Source organism: Mastigoproctus giganteus, chromosome 9 (assembly GCF_048544385.1).
Source record: "Mastigoproctus giganteus isolate SK-2022 chromosome 9, ASM4854438v1, whole genome shotgun sequence".
Classification (NCBI taxonomy): domain Eukaryota; kingdom Metazoa; phylum Arthropoda; class Arachnida; order Uropygi; family Thelyphonidae; genus Mastigoproctus; species Mastigoproctus giganteus.
In genome coordinates this window covers 119,819,815-119,837,846 of record NC_143583.1, presented here as the reverse complement: position 1 = coordinate 119,837,846, position 18,032 = coordinate 119,819,815, and the positions used below count along the sequence as shown (strand labels likewise).

The window sequence follows — 18,032 nt, the reverse complement described above, 5'->3', positions numbered from 1 at the left end:
GTTGTTCATTGCAAATTTAGAAGTAGTACATGTTTGTTTTATAACAGGATCTGTAATAACTATAAAATGGATACATAACTGTAATAACTATAAAATGGATACAAAGCCTTACCTTTTTGTTATCTACTTTTTCAACATAACCTTTAGAAAACTTTGAACAAAGCCATTCTGATAATATCTTTAGTTCTATGCTACTGCCATCATCAGGCAGAATAAGTGCCATCTTCCAACAAAATAATTTATCCACTTTCTGTTTTAAACAATTTTTGGTTATATATTGTGAAATAATATCAGGTAAATCTAATGGATACCAGGTCAATTCTTCTCTAAGCAAGTTGGCATATATTCCGGCATCTAATAAAAGATGAACAGCATATTGATTTTATTCAAAAACAAAACTCACTAGTTTTTAACATTATATTACAAAAATAATATTAAAATATTATTTTAATATTTAGTATTATTCAAAAAATAAGTTATTTTCTAAGGTATCTGTTCCATTCTGAATGATTTTAAATGAATGATATTTAAAATCAAAGACTATGGACAATGAAGGACTGAAATTAAAATAGGAGAAATGAGATATTTTAGTGGATGAGAGAAAGAGAGAACTTAGGAAATGCTGATGAATGTACAAGGAATAAGTTTATAGAAAAAATTGTGTGCGCACTGAGCACATATAGCGGAAGTTACGTGAAACTTCTTTAGAATCTTTTGAAATGGTTATTATTTCAATGTTACAGTGGTTTAATATTTTACAATTGTTTTTCAAGTTTATTACAAAGGTTTTTACTGATCTCTCCTTTGTACTCAAGAGGTGGTTTTGGTGGCGGCATTGCACATATATGTGCTCTATACAGCTTACAAAGCACACTATTAATCTTCAGAATGTAGAATAAATTTTTTTACGTTGAAATTTTTTTAATGAAATATGGTAGAGAATGACAAAAGAAATATTTTGGTTTGTAAATTTTTAAAATCGGACTGCTAGAAGCTGAGATACAGTGATTTAAAACGTAAACGCGACACGCTTGAAGTTACACCATGGCCATGCTGTAGGGGTACCAATTGCATCATGCATTGCTGCTACATATGGTGGCATGTTGCTTGTGCCTGGTATGGAGTGGTACAATGGTGGGAGCGATAAATAATTTCATTTCGCATATTCATAGTGATTTTTGTCAATCCACAGATACAAGTTACTCCCAAAGTGAAAACTGCCTGGGGCACGCCTAAAGAAGTTTCACTTCAAAAACTAAGGTCAGATGAATTCAATGTAATAACAAAGACAAATCATGGTGCAAATGATGGTTGTGAAAGAAACCAAGTACAGACCTGGGAGAGTCCTTGTTAAACAAGTTAGAAATATATAATGTGAAAAGGATAGATGATATTGAAACAGAGCTAATGGCATCCCTAGCTATTAGCTCTAGTTCATGTCTGCTTAGTGATGTTAATAACATTATTTAAACTTTCAATAAGTCACACTTGGGTTGTGAGTTCTTATACCTTGGGTATCTACCTGCTTGCCCACTGATGAGATGCCAAATAGCTTTGAAATGAAGTGGTGAATAAGTGACAGCAAACGCCTCTAATGGGGAAGTGTTACTTATTTGAAGTATAAGAGGAAGGCAACTCATGAAGGATTTCACAAGTAATGCCTAATGTACAAACTTCAATTTTTTAAAAAAATTTAATGCAGTAATGATGCAATTACACTTACGAAATGTCAGTTTAAACATTTTCTTGAAGCCACTTAAAATACTAGTCTTAGTTTCTTGTAAGTTTCATACGGAATTACTAAATCTTGGCAAACCAACATGAACACACATTAAAAAAGTCAATTAAAACTTGACTTAAGTTCACCTTAATTATGTACTGGATAACTTTTAATTTCTGTGAAACATTAACTGTAAAGAAGATCAAGCTAAGTTATGGATCCACTGCATGAATTAGCTTTCCTTCTTATTTTTAACATTTCATCAAATAATAAGCAAAGTTATTTTTCTACTCTCTTCCAATAAACTTTACAGCAATGCTGTAGTTTTTATTATTATTTTTTTATTTTTGCAATTACTAAGGCTACATGGCTTATTGTACATTATGTCCATAGAATTGGGGAAACACACTATTATCACCTCACATGAGCTCGCATGTAAACATGCGAGCTCATGAAAACATGTCAAACATCAAATGCATGAGTACTATATTTCCCATTTTCTTAAGCAGATTACAAGTTATTACATGTATCGTATAATTCTGATAACAAATATCAAATATATTGTATAATTTAGTAACAAGTATTACATAAAATGTTAAATTGTATATAACATTATTATTTTCTGTTGCATAATAGAATGTATCTACACCCTCTAATCAATAGCTGTAACCAGGTGTCTCTTAGAAGAAAAAAAGATAATGATAATAATAAACAAGATAACATGTGATATTGTATGTCGACTCACGTTTTCAGGAGCTAACATTTTTCTGTTCCAACATAAATTTCGTGAGGTGTTATAGAGGAGCAGAGGAGCACATTTCTCATGTGAGGTGATAGTGTGTTTCCACCATTAATGTCCATAGAAGTGAGTTCATATATATGACTGAAAAACCAAGAATAGCTCATAAAAGAAGTGAGGACTTTACTTCTTCCATTTGAGATTTACTAACTACAGTTTCAGATTCCTGTAATTTCTGAACCAATTTCTGAACAGGAACCAACTTTACCCACATTCCATATAAGTGACACAAAAAAGGGTATAATAAATGAAATTCTAATGTAAGGACAGTGTGCTGTCGATGAGTGCTATTGTCATAAAGTGACTCTGGCTGTTATTTTCTTATTTAATTCCAGTATTGGCAAATTATGCAAGGAAGCAAGCTTCTACAGCATCAGGAGAGGAAAAACTTCTCACATCATTTGTTCATCCCCTCCAATAATTTGTCTAATTCTTCCTTACATTTATTACAACTATCCCTCCTCTTTTCACTTTCTCTGATGCAAGATTTGACAGTTTCTCCAAGTGCTTTGTATTAGATATTTGTATGGTTGAAAATTTTCAGTTTAATTTGGATCATTTACCTTTGCATTTTTATAGTTAATGCTTTAATCACTGGTTCAGTTTTACCAGGGCTGATAGAAAAAGTAAAAGTTAAGACTGTGTTCACACCTATATATGTGAATGTGGTTAGTGCTACCCTTTTATGTGAATTGTTTCCACATTGTTTGGTTAAACCTTCTGCTGGAAGATGTTGCTTACTAGTTATCATGTTGGCTGTCTTTTATTACCTACGATTCCATGTAAAAGGTATGTAAAATCTCTGTTCATTCTAAAGCACAGTGGCTGCACGAGCTACTGCTCTTCAAAAAAAAGCAGCAGTTCCAGATAAAAGCTTGTTCCAGATTTAGCACTGATGAGATGAAGGCATTTGAGAACTTAGTTGCTGGTTAGTCAGGAAAGAAAATTTTCACAAATGTAATACATCAGGGTTGTATGAACAGTTGGATCAAGTGATTGGTTCATTCATATTCTTCGTTTCCAGAGGTCACTCATTCATGGTTGGATTCAGAGGTATACCTGGTTTACATTTCACTGGATCATATTGGTAACTGAATGTTCAAGAGAGGAATTTAAGAATGTTATTAAGAAGCTGCTGGGCATTTTTGTTTCCTGTGCTGATTTGACGCCCAATTTCTGTTTCATTCTTTATACTGGATATTTTGGCATATTAATATAATAATGTTTTGGCCTCAGGTATTTTTCTGAAAGTATGGAAAATCTATAAAGTTTTTCTGATTACAAAGACATTTAATTCTAGTGATGTACCTGACTTCCACCAATACTGGTAAGTTCTACCTTTTGAATCGCATGTTTGCTAATAGACCCATTTATATTCATTATGCTATCAATGTCTGCAACGGTTCAAGACCACCTTGCTGAATGCTGGTGCAAATTTACATGTGGTTTTTATTGATGTAGCCTGTGCCTTTGATTCTGTTTGTACTCACATATCCTCTTTAATGGTGGTTTTTCAGGCATATTTCAGGATTGTGATTTTTGTTTTACAGGTAGTGAAAACTATCATTAATTGCAACCCTCTGAATGCTGGTGAAAATTTACATGTGGTTTTTATTGATGTAGCCTGTGCCTTTGATTCTGTTTGTACTCACATATCCTCTTTAGTGGTGGTTTTTCAGGCATATTTCAGGATTGTGATTTCTGTTTTACAGGTAGTGAAAACTATCATTAATTGCACCCCCCCCTCTGAATGCAACCCTCTGAATGCTGGTGCAAATTTACATGTGGTTTTTATTGATGTAGCCTGTGCCTTTGATTCTGTTTGTACTCACATATTCTCTTTAGTGGTGGTTTTTCAGGCATATTTCAGGATTGTGATTTCTGTATTACAGGTAGTGAAAACTATCATTAATTGCACCCCCCCCCCAGCCACCCTGTGATCTTTCTAAAAGGATTTTTTTTTGTGATTTCAACATATTTCAGTTTATACAGTAACTTCTCATGCGGGAATGAGTCAAATGCTTTGCTGAAATCCAAGTAAACAATGCTAAATTATTTCCTATATCCAGCTGATTAGTGACTGTCAAAATAGCTAACTAGGGGGTTAAAACGATTTTCTCTTTACAAAACCATGCTATGCGTCCTTCAAAATTCAATTTATATCTAAACAACACTGATCATTGCTTCCAATTTTCTAGACCACTGAAGTCAAACTGACCAGTACAAAAAATAGTAAATGTCAATACTTTTCTGTATTGACAATACGGTGGCACTTCTCCAATATATATATTTTTTTCTTTTACTTACACTATGAATATATGTGAAGTAGAGGGGATTACTCATTGGTCATCTATTTATCAGAACCTGTTAAAACAGGTTCATGCATATTAGGGACTGTAAGACACAAAGTCTTACAAGTTAAATTAATCAATAGCGGGGTCACTTTGTTCGAATGAAGGATTAATTAAAGAAAGAACGCTGGATATAGTGATATTGTAAACCTTACAAGAAAACACAAAGTCACAAATATTGTTTAAGATAGTGGGTCTCACGCTAATGGAATTAATTTAAGAGAAGGTTAAATTTAATGTAAGGACAGGGATACCGTGAAAATAAACATTAGAAAGAGATATAGGATCAGCGCCCACGACCCGAAAGAGCAAGTGAAGATAGCGAGAAGGAACAGTGAGGGGGGTCAATTGATAGAATGGCAAGGGACAGATTGCTCGAGAGACTACAATAGGGGTACCAGTTGGACACAGTTTTTGTTTACTGCAAACAGAGCGGGGGTGATCAATTTTATAATAAGGCGAGACGAATGAAATAAATGAACGCAGATGTTTTCTGGAAAGTTCTAGAAACTTCTGAACATCTGGATGTACGAAGAAACTTCGAGAAATTTCTGGACACTGGAAGTCCTCATTACACCGGAAGGAGAGCGACCTATCAGCCGTGGGTCAAGACAATGGCATGTGCAAGGGGCAAATGAGATTGAAGATGGAGATGGTGAATTGGAAATTGGTTGGATCGCTGAAAAAACAGGGGGATGGCTTTAAGAATTTAATATTAACGAATAACATGGGGGAAATTTTAGGTAGTGATAAAGAGTGGCTACAGTCCCGAGCGAGGGCAGGCCAGCAAAGAGGGACGGTGCGAAATTTGGAAGAACAAAAAGGGAGAACGCCAAAGAGAAGGGATCCTTTTTCAGGCAGTTGAGCAAGTGCTGAAATGGTTATGATGGAATAATCAGTTGAGAAAATTCCGGTAAAGTTTAAGACAGCTCGGTCTGTCAGTCAGTCGAGAAAGTTTAAAAAAGTTTTAAGTGCAGTCAGTCAGTTGAGTAGCTGGTTTATAAGAAAGCTGTGAGTGGAAGTAGTTGCCTGAATAGATGGAGCAAAGCTGGTAATGGAAAGCAGCAGCTCGAATAGATGGAGCAAAGCTGAGAATGGAATGCAGCAGCCCGGATAGACGAGCGAAGTCGCTAATAGAAAGTAGCCCAGACAGACGGAGCGAAGCCGCGAATGGGAAGTAGCAGCCTGAATAGACGGAGAGAGGCCACAGATGAAACATAGTAGCCCCGAACCGACGAAACAGAAACATGCAAGCAAGATAACAGCCCGAACCAGACGATGGCAGTCCCAGAACCAGAGAAAAGCATTTCCAAACCAATGGCGAACCCCGATGCTGAGCCGAAAGTCACAGGCCAAACATTGAATTAGCAGGAGGATTCAAATCCCCAGAAGTAAGTGATTAAACAGCGTATGTACCTATATATAACTGTAAAGGACTGCAGGGAAGATTAGATAATTATTAAGTGAGATGTTAGGGAAACATACAGTTTATTCAATGCATGTTCTATAGATAAGCAAAGAAATATCATAGAAATAGTTTAACGAAGGATTGTTCTTAGTTATGGTTTATTTACTGATTAATTAATGCAGGGAAGTAATAGTTTTGGAAGGGTTAACCTATAAAGCAGGTAGAGTTGTATGTTAACTTGAATAATGTTACTGAAGTAGAGAAGTGGCACAATTAGTCACTAGATGCTGAAATTTACCTGAGAGATTCAAGAAATAAACCAATGTACCAATTTCATTAACGGGTAATTTGGTTGTGTTAGGGCGAGATTAGCCTAGAATAATTTGTAAAGTGGACATTAAATTCCAGAAGAAGAATTGTATTAACCATGAAGAAGAATGTAGGATTGTGCTAGATAAGTATGAATAATAAATAAAATGTCAATTGTATTTAAGAAAAAGTTTGGGGATAAACTTAAAGGGAATACAGGAATAGAATATATTATAAAGATTCAGAAGGAAAATTATATATAATGGTATAGAGGATAAAGATTAAAGATTGTATGATATACAAGGCATAAGCAAATAAAAAAAAAAAAAAAAAAAAGGAAAGAAAAAGTAGTAATAACACCACCCCACCCACACAGGACCTTGTTATCCGTGCTATCTTGTTATGAAGTGGTTTTTTGATAATAAATACGGAGAAATAAAACCACTATAGCTGCGTGAATTCATTAGAAAATTTTTGTTGTGTGTATGTGTGGACTGTATACTCAAAATCACAATGATGGTCAATAACAAAAAAAGTTAAATATGGTTACTATTTCTATTTTTTGGGAGATCAAGACCAAAAAGTTTAGCACTGCATATATGTTACAAATTTTGCTTCTAGCATGCTGTTCTCATAGTATCAGGTGAAGCAAGCAGCCATAATTAAGGTTGTTGTTTCTGTCTTACAAAAGATTTTTTTTTTTTTTTTTTTTTAAGAACTAGCAAAAATAAAACTATATCCAAATGTTGGATATTCTACTTTATTTTAGGTTAGTCCTGCCTAGAGAAGGTATTCCTGCTCTTATAACAGACACTAACTGGAAAGAATTACCTATTTCTGATGAAGAAATAGGTATTTCTTTACCTATTTCTTATACCCCAAAGAACTATCCAAGTCATTCCACAGAACAGAAGAAAAACCTCCTAACATGAACAATATGATTAATGACCTAATATATGATTTAAATTTATCAGGGCTGATAGTATAAAAAATAACAGGTGACACAGAAGCCTAGGATAGATATAAGCTGGTCTGTAACCAAGTCACAAAGGAGGTTAGGCAGGCAAAGGCAGATTATGAGAAATCTTTGGAAAAGGATGTAAAGAAAAACAGCAAAGAGTTCTTTACTTATGTAAACTCTAGAAGGAAGGGAATGAATCAGATTGGTCCCCTTGATATCAATGGTTCAACTGTTGATGATCCTGTTCAGGTAGCTAACAAACTAAATGAGTATTTTGCATCTACATACATTCTCTTTTGCACCCTCTAGATAATCTTGTAATAACTGAGAGTAAAGTGGAGGAGAAATTGTTGAAGATAAACATAAGAAAGGCACTTTGGGTGGATGGGATCTATCCAGTTATATTAAAGGAGGCAGCAAAGGAAGTACCCATGGACTGGAAATGTGCAAATGTGACCCCAATCCATAAAGGAGGATTAAAGGGAGACACAGGTAAATACAGACCTGTTAGTTTAACTTCTGTCCCATGGAAATTAATGGAGGCACTAGTCAAAGAAGCATTGCAGGATCATCTAGACTTCAGTTATGGCTTGAACACAGCATGGGTTTGTTAAGGGGAAGTCTTGTCTGACCAATCTGATTGGATACTATGATGTAGTCACAAAGGAACTGGATGCAGGGAATAATTTTGATATCATATATTTGGATCTTAGAAAGGCTTTTGATACTGTTGCACACGGGAGACTGCTGCACAAATTGGAGCAGTGTGGCATTGGAGGCAAATTGCTGATACGGATAAAGGGACGGTTGAGTGGGAGAAGACAGAGAATGATAATCAATGGGCACTGCTCTTCGTGGACTAATGTTATTATTGGAATTCCCAAAGGTTCAGTGTTGGGTCCATTGTTGTTTTCTGTATTCATTAATGATATTGATGATGATATATCAGGCTTAATGTTCAAGTTTGCAGACGATACGAAGGTCGGCAGGGTTGTTAATGACACTAATGACAGTACGCTGCTGCAACAGGATCGAGAAAAGATGAGCAGATGGGCTGAGAGGTGGCAACTGAAGTTTAACATTGACAAATGTTATGGGAAGCAGTAACCCCAGAGTAATTTATCAACTGTGTGGTACTACACTGACAGTGGTAGAGAGTGAAAAGGACCTGGGGGTAACTGTGCAGGCAGATATGAAGTTTTCTGAGAAGTGCAGATGGTCTGCAACAGAGCATGGGTTTGTTCATGGTGTCTTGTCAATGATATACAGGAATTTTTCTAGCAAAGATAAAGAGGTGATTATTTCCTTGTATAAGGCAATGGTCAGGCCACAACTCGAGTACTGTATACAGGTCTGGAGGCCTCATTTGAAGAAGGATGTAGAGCTGTTGGAACGAGTACAGAGAAGGGCAACAGGAGTAGCAAGTGGAATAAAATGTTGTCTTACAAAAAAAGGCTTAAGTTTTGCAAATTACAGCATCTGGAGACTAGACACCTGCAAGGTGATCTCATTGAGGTGTATAAAGCCTTGAATGGTTTGAGAATGCTCAATGCTGATGGGATTCTTCCTCTTGCTCAGAATAATCGCCTGAGAGGGCATAAATTCAAATTGAGGAAGGACAGATGTGCAGAAGTTTGGCTTTAGCTAGCAAGTGGTTAATTGCTGGAACAAACTTCTATCTGTTGTTGTAGAAGTTGATAGCTTAAATAGATTCAAGGCAGAACTAGACAAACATTTGGAGCGAGTGGATGGGTGAAATGAGGTGTGTGTGTGTGTGTGTTTTGACTGATGCTATATAAGCTTGCTTTCTTGCATCATGTGCCCTTGCTAATGCTAATGCTAAAAATTTCCATATTTAGAAAGAGAAATAAAAAAAAAATTGCCATTTCATGGAATACAGGATTCCTTTTGTGTGTAATTTGATATAAATGGACTGATAAAAGAAACAGGATTTGAATACAAAGCTAAGGAATGGTGGCTATTCCCTGATACATCTGAATTAAGCTTGGAAGCAATTTTATTATATAATGAAAGCACGAGCCCTTCAATATATGTAGCCCATATTATTAAAATGAAGAAAACTTACTAAAATTGCAGTTGTGCTTTTCAGGTGGATTTACTATCTATTACTATTTTCTATGTCAAGTAACAGTTTAGCAACAGAACAATACTACGTTGTCAAGGGTTTGCCACTGCAAGAAGAGTTCATTCACAGCAAAAAGTAATATCAAATAAGAAGCATTAGTAGATTCTCAGTTAGTATTTCAATGTGTATAAAGCTCAGCTTAATGTAATATTTTGTGCAGGCCATAGACAAAAAATTATGATTTGAACCTTTTCAAAAGAAAAATTCCAAAATTAAGTGATGCAAAACTACAGAAGGAATCTTTGCTGGACCACAAATGAAAGTATTGCATGATTGAAGTTTTGAACAAAAACTAAATGCCACTCAGGTGCTTAGCAATATTTTAAATCATCTGTTCAGAGACTTTAAGCAATTAAAAAATAATAAAATTATAAACAATTGGTGGAACTGTTGTATATCCATAAAAATCTAGGTTGTTTGATGTCTCTGAAAATACACTTTTTACATCCACTCCTGGATTTATTCCTGATAACCCGATTGCTATATGCAATGAAAGGTTATACAAGGTTAAAGGTATAATGGTGAACCAACATTATCAAGGAAGGTTGCATTCAGCCACAAATAGTGACTACTGTTGCTACTTTCAAAGGTGAAACTTTATCCACTTTAGATCTTATATTATATAGAGATATTACATTATATTTCTATATAACGTAAAAAATATAATTTATTATATTATTATGTATAAGGGCTTACTCTCTTTTAAATAGTGTGCGCGCGCGTGCACGTGTGTGTGTGTGTGTGTGTGTGTGTGTGTGTGTGTGTGTGTGTGTGTGTGTGTGTGTGTGTGTGTGCGTGATAAAAAACTGTGTGCATGTCAACTTTTTACTTGTCATTCTTGATCAATATGACAGTTCATACTGAAAGTATTTTATACAGTTGCAAAAAAAAAAGGGACAAATTACTTACCTGGCTACTTTTATGAGGGGGGGGGGGTATCAAAAAGTTCATACTCTTACCTAGAAATAATAGTGATAGAAACTTCACAGGAAACTTTAATCCTTTTCTACGTACTCTCCATGTATAGTAACACATTTCTCCCATCTATGAATCAGTTGTTTAATGCTTTAATCATAGAAGTCCACACTTTTTGCCTGAAGCCACAATTACACTTTATTGATGACTTCCAGAGATGCATCAAAGCCACTGCTTGGACATGTCTTTAGTCTCTGGATCATTCTGGTACACCCAGCATTCGTCATTTATCACCAACTGATCAAAAATGTTCTCAACATCTGCATTTCACAAATCCAACAGCTGGCAAGAAATTGTATTCGACATTGCTTCTGCAAAGGTATCGGCAATTTTGGACTTCATCGTGCAGAGACCTTAGACATGTGCAGATGGTCATGTAAAATGCTATGGGCAGACCCATAACTAATTCTCACTGCATTTGTGATGAAATGAATTGTCACACGTCTGTCACTCAGCACCAGATGCTCAACCTTTGCAACCATCTCTGTGGATGTTGATGACCTTCCTTCTCTTGATGTTTGTTTGCTTTTTAGGAGCATTAGCAACTAAGGCCATATTGCTTCGGGATATGCAGTGGTCATTCCCTGACCTTTCCGCATCCTCCGTATTTGGTGGTGACGGGCTCGAACCCCGGTCTAATCAAGAAGCATGTCCTATGCACTGCTGCTCCTTCCCACCTGGCTACGGAAGCACCTTCCTTCTCTTGACTCACCAAATACACTTGTACGACCACACTGGAACTCCTGTTTCCACTTTTTTACAGTGTCACAGAAAGGACAATTCTGCCCATACATAGCTTTCATTTCTTCTTCAATTTCCTGAGCTTTCTTGCCCTGCAAATGCAGGAACTTGGTCACTGCTTGATACTCCACTTTGTCAACCACAGTGTCCTGCCTCAGATTCCGGGCTCCACCTCTGGTGTACGATCATCTACAGGAATGAAATTTCACATGTTAGTTATTCAATATGTAGACAACTTATATTAAAAATGGCATCTTCCTACTGATGTTTTATCTAGGTCAGGGTATGAACTTTTTGATACCCCTCGTAAGTGTGTTAACATACATGCACAAAGCACCAACTGTTTTCTCCATGTCTATCCATCAAAATGTAATAACCCAACTCTTAGTGGATGAAATTTCACAAAATTTTATATTTGACTATTTTAGAAATATTTGTTGAACTATTGAAATAATATTGATTTGTTGAAATATCTGCAATTATTATTTTGTTAACATACCACTGAAAAAAAAAATAATAAAAATTTAAAGTAGTACCACCCCCCCATCACAGTAATATAACAAGTTAATTAAGACGGTCAGTTTAATTACAACAGAACAGCTAAGTTTACTCTTCTTTTAAATACCCATTTATAACCTTATAGCAACATCAGTAACCATTACATAATTTGAGGGCTTAGTGTCAGACGTTATCTACAAAATTGCATTTTTTTTTTGAGACAACTTTAGTTTAACTTGATACAAATAGTAATACATATTATGTCATAGAAATGTATTTCTCTAGTAGTTTGCAAGTTAGCTTGGGCTATAAGCACATTTACAGTAAACCAAGAAAATGTCAAATGATTTTTTCTTGGTTAATTACAAAAATGTTTACTACAAAATGATTTTTTTGTTAATGCTGTCTGACACTAAACCCTTGAATTGTTGCTACAATTGGAGGATGTTCCCTTGGCTACAAAGATTTGTATGTACTTTCAGCATGAAGGAGCTCCTGCACATTATACCCATCTGGTGGGTGATGCAATACATATACAGGGTGTCTCAAAAATATTGGTAGAAACGTTTAGGGGAGGTAGGTAACATCTAAAGGAATGTGAATTGCATAGGAACACATAACCAGAAACGTCACCGTAAGTCAGTACACGGCGCTGTTCATCAGTTCGTGAGAGGGAAAATTTCTGGTTTACTCATTCAAGCAGTAGTCGCCACACAAGAGCATGCATTGATATACGAACTGTGAGCTGGCAGACACGCACCTAGTGAATGGATTAGCAGAGGGCAATGGACGAGCCACTCATCAAATTTATGGAGAATGCTTCTCAGACCGGACATGTATCGGACAACCGTTTGTTTGCACATGTGCATCAAAATTTGTGCAATTATGGGTCATTTAGAGGTAACAGGAGGTGCGGGTAGACCACGTTCGGCACGAACTCCCGACATGGAAGAAAGTGTGTTGAATGCCGTCCAGAATAATCTTACTACCAGCACACGTGCCACTGCCTCTGCCTTAGGAGTGTCTCATTGCAGTGTACAGCTTGTCTGGCATGACCATTCCTTACACCCCTTTCTCATCTCCCAAGGGTTCGGTTACTGCTCCCCCAAGATCATCCTGCACGTGTGGTTTCTCCAAGAAAGTGTTCAAGACTTGAATTTTCCAGCCTATGTTTTGGTCACGGATGAGGCTTATTTCACTCGGGAAGGATTTATTCAATCAGCACAATGCTCATGTGTGGGCTCACGACAACCACCACGGTGTGCGTCCCTATGCGGCACAACATCGCTTCGCAATAAATGTGTGGGCAGGTATGGTCGGTGACTGCTTAGTTGGCCCATACCTGTTACCATTCCACATGAACTCCGCTAAATATTGGATCTTTCTTGAATAAGTTCTACCAGGGTTACTTGACGATGTTCCAGCAAATGTGAGACGCAACATTTGGTTGAAACCTGACAGGGCGCCTGCCCATTATGGAAGGTGTGTTCGTGACCATTTGAACAGGCATTTTGGGCATCGATGGATTGGCTGTGGTGGACCCGTTGCCTGGCCCCCATGCTCACCTGATTTATCGAGCCTTGATTTCTTTCTGCAGGGGGCCCCCAAATCTATCGTGTATGAATCACCTATGGAGACGGAAATGGATCTCGTGGCGAGACTCATCTGCGCTGCTGCTAGTGTCAAAGAAACTCCAGGTGTGTTTGACCGTGTCTGCCAATCCATGCTGCGTTGGTGTTACGCATGCATCACGTCTCATGGTGGAACCTTCGAGTATCTGTTGTAACATCATGAAACGCATCCATCTCATACTCCATTGTTAATATTATGTCAAATAAATGTTTGCCACTAATTACTGTCTTGTGTCATTTCTGCTTCTTGTGCCTCTGCTACTACTTTCACGTGACGTTTCCGGTTATGGGTTCCTATGCGATTCACATTCCTTTAGATGTTACCTACCTCCCCTAAACGTTTGTACCAATATTTTTGAGACACCATGTATATATTCAATTTTCTCTTTCCAATATTCATTTTGGATACCACTGCCCTCATAAAGGAAAGCCAAGATGACCTCAGAAGAACATATCATATTACCACATGAGTTGCAAAGTGCATTGAGGTTGATGGTGGGATTTTCGAACATTTTTTGCGAACTGTAAAAAATATCATTTATTTGTGTTTTGTATTATTCAAAAAGTCAACAAATACAAACAATAAGTCATTTATCATTTTTTAATACCTTTCATAATGGCTTTGAACATGCCAGTTTCAAATGGCTGTATCTCCACTGAGAATTGGACACACATTTATACGAACTGTTTTACTCAGAATAATCGATACTATAACCTCCCAAAATATTTACTATTCCTCCTGAATCATGCTGTGTGTGTGTGTGTGCGCACGCGTGTGTGTCACATGTGAGATCATGTTCTTCACAGACTGTCTAGAGCTAACAATACTGCATTAAAACTACATTTACTCTATGAATTTCGTTTTTCTATACAGATTGTATAAAATAAAGAAATAACAACTGTTCAATTTCTGTTTAGCTAATTTTAATGAAATTTGGAATGGTGAAGACAGTAGGTGCATATGCACATATTTGGAACATACAAACATGCTTAATGTGGGCATGAATAAAAAGCATTTTTTTAAACCTGTTTATTCATTATAACCTTATGACAGTATAAATAATGAGAACATAAGTATTGGTCCAACTTATCTTCATACTAACCACTAATTAAACAAGGAAAACATTTTAAGAAATGCCATTGTGTAAAAACTTGCAATATGTGGGCAGGGGGTGGAGGATGGGATAGTGGTCCTGAAGAGTTCATGAATAGCAAAAACCGTAAAAACTGAAGTTAACATCAATCACAGAATGTCTTACTTGGTTGTCTGTTCTTCTTTACAATTACATTGCCAGAGAAAATTTCTTGAACTGGAATATTATATTTAAGACAGGGAACCAGATCATCTGTCTTAAATCACCTATTCACCACCTCCAGGTGATTTAAACAATATAAACGCCCATATAAATGGCTGACTTTGACGAGACTACTTGGAGATAAAACTCAGTAACTGTTTTGACTTTGACAACAAGTAGAAAGAATGATTGGAATAAATTTTTTTTATCAAAAGAACATTATTGATTTGACTTCCGTATCATTAAGCTAGCTTAGTAATTTAGCAAATTAAATTAATGATACTTATGTGTTTTTACGTATTTGTAATTTTCAATTTTTTTCTTACTAGTTCACATACCATTTGGCACAATTAAGTTTACTATCAGCAGTATGCATACTGCAGGCTGAGGACCTATGCTTTAATTCTTAAGGTGTAAATTTATTATTTTTGAATTTAAGATACATATTAATCTACTTTAAAATACATATTTACCAAGAAAAGAGATGATATTAAAAACACACACACATAATGAAGCTTTACCTAACGAGTCATTACAATCGACAATGCATATTATCATTTATTCCAGCTCCAAAATATCAAATATAAAAGCAGAAATAGTGGATTGGTTGTCCAGGAACAATATATCTTACTACTACACATCAGACACCCTTTGTGGGCACCACCCACAAAGGGTGTCTGATGTGAATTAACCTGGCAGTGATGGCACACCTAGTCTAACAGATACTTCAGCAAAATATCTACTACATGCTAAAAACTAGTTCCAGATTATGGCCTTAGTCGCTGATGTGCCCAAAACCCTACTACAACACACACACACTGCTTTGCACATCAATTAGCTTGAAGGTTATTCAAATATAAGCATGAACCCCCGATATAGCTATTCCTATCTCTCTCTCTCTCTCTACTTTTCTAACTATTTACACAGTCGCACTTGAGTACTTTTGTAAGTCACAAATTATCGTCCAAGCAGAGTATTAACATTTTTGAAATATGCTGACAGATAAGGCACTGTTTGTGTTACTATTTTTTGTTTTTAATAATAAATCACTATTTTTGTGCCGACAAGGCTAGCTGGGTGGGTAAAAGTGCCTGCCTGGCAACCCAAAGGTCGCCAGGCAGGCAGGTTCGAATCCCACCTCGGCTTGGATCAGAGTACTGCAAAAACCTTTGAGGGGTACATTATGGCCACAGAAGCCGATGCACCAACAACTAACTATAAAAAAAAAATTAAAAAAAAAAAAAAAAAAAACTTATTTCTGAAGAGTAAAGTTAAGGGTAAAAATAGTAATAATGCTATTTGTGTTACCCTGCTATTTTCAATTTCAGCAAACTGGACAGTTATTATAACTATTGTTACAGAAGTCACGTACTCTTAGTTTTACATTTAATTATCACACAGAAAACAGTTTTTTGTTGATAATTATTTATTTATATATTTGACAAACAAATTGTTTACATGTGACAAGAAGAATTGAAATGCCTTATTTTATGGAACTTCCTCCTTACTGCTTGTGTTAGATTAGAATGAGCTTAGCTGGAAAGAATTTTCAGTATTAAAAGTTAATAAAATCAGATCCCATAGAGAAAAGTGCACTTTTCTATAGTGTTTGCCATAGAGATTAAAATTATCTTGTTGAACCAAGAATTTTAACGTGAACTCTGAATAATAACTTCAACTGGTTCTTGAATAAGAGGATGAAGGAGTGTTATAAATATATGTCTTAATTCTTATGGTGCAAATCGGTCATGAGCGTTGGAAATTTTATATTGTTCAAGTTCCATATTAGTGAAAAGGTTGTAGGACTGAAAATTGTGCATTATGTTAGAACCATTTGCCAATCTATTGCAAATGCTTCATGAATAGTTAATTCATAGCTAGAAGATAATTTGATTAACGTTATAGCAGAATCGATCTGCTATAACGGTAATCAAACTTAGCCAACATGCTGATCGGGCATGTTGGCTAAGTTCAGTTCTGTGGTATTGTGTTCAGTTTTGCCTTGTTGATAATAAGCATTACTATTAGATATAGTTAGAGGTACCATATTTAAGCAACAAGAGAGAGTAATACTCTTGATCTAATTATCAGAAGTGATTATTCATGCATTAAGAATCTGTAGATATAGTTAGGGGAGGATGCTATGTGGTTGGTTTCCATTAAGGTTATTATTAAATTAAAACCACTCTTATATCACATGAAAATTAATAATATAGTTTATTAGGCTGTTTGCCTATGTTACTATACATTAAAATGACGTTTTGGGTATCTTGCTAATGCTCACAGAAACCAGAAACTTCCAGGCAAGAGGCACAGCCAGCAGTTAATTAAGGTACAGGCAAGGGGAGTCTGTCAGCAGCCTGGTCTGATGATCGGCAACACACCCGTCATCTTAATGTATAGTAATGTATGCAAACAGCCTAATAAACTATATTATTAATTCTCATATGGTATAAGAGTGGTTTTAATTTAATAATAACCTTAATCTGTAGATAATTTAATTTTTTGTTTCATTTGACATGACAAAACAAGCTACAGATCAGGGCTTTGCTCTATCTTAAAAAATCCTTTTTTTTAATATTGTCACAGGTGAACTGTAAGAGAGAAGAGCCTCATACATGTTAGAGCTTAGGGCCATAACAAGTTTAAATCTGTCCCTGCTTGTATGGTAACAACTGGTTCCGCCACTTTTGCCAGGTTAAATACTGATTTTTTTTAGTGAATACTACAGGAGACTGTAGCTGTTTTCACAATTATACATATACCCTTTTTCTATGTTATGTACTGAAATGTATAGGTAAAAGAAAAGTGATTTTCAATTGTTTACTAAAGTCGTATCTTTTAAATTATGAAATAAGGTACCTATTTCAAAATATTCTGTAATTAAAAGTGGAATAATAAATATCTATTTTTTATATTGACGAAAGCTTTGTTTACTTACTTTAAATACAAGTACACTAATCAATACTGATAAATGAGTTACTCCAGTGAGCCTACATTGTGAACTAACATTCTGGAATTTCAGAAATGGAATTAGCTGATTTGTTCATGAGTACAGGGTTCAAGGGGCTTATTTTATATGGGAAAACTATAGGTTATACTCAAGTTGTGGTCAACCTGGACAATACCACACACTATTTCTCTAAAGAAATGAATGGAAAAGTTAAATTCACATATATTTTTTAATTATTATTTTTT

The 18,032-nt window shown here is 35.7% G+C and overlaps 1 protein-coding gene across 1 annotated transcript in view; it reads right to left on the bottom strand.

The window, feature by feature from the left end:
* Nucleotides 1-224: 224 nt before the first annotated feature.
* xmas (RRM_XMAS2 and SAC3_GANP domain-containing protein xmas) overlaps nt 225-18,032 on the bottom strand; it is a 311,404-nt gene continuing 293,596 nt past the window's right edge. The window contains exon 15 of the mRNA XM_090380957.1: nt 225-354. Coding sequence (XP_090237083.1) covers nt 327-354 — 28 coding nt within the window. The 3' untranslated portion in view covers nt 225-326. The remainder of the gene's footprint in view (nt 355-18,032) is intronic.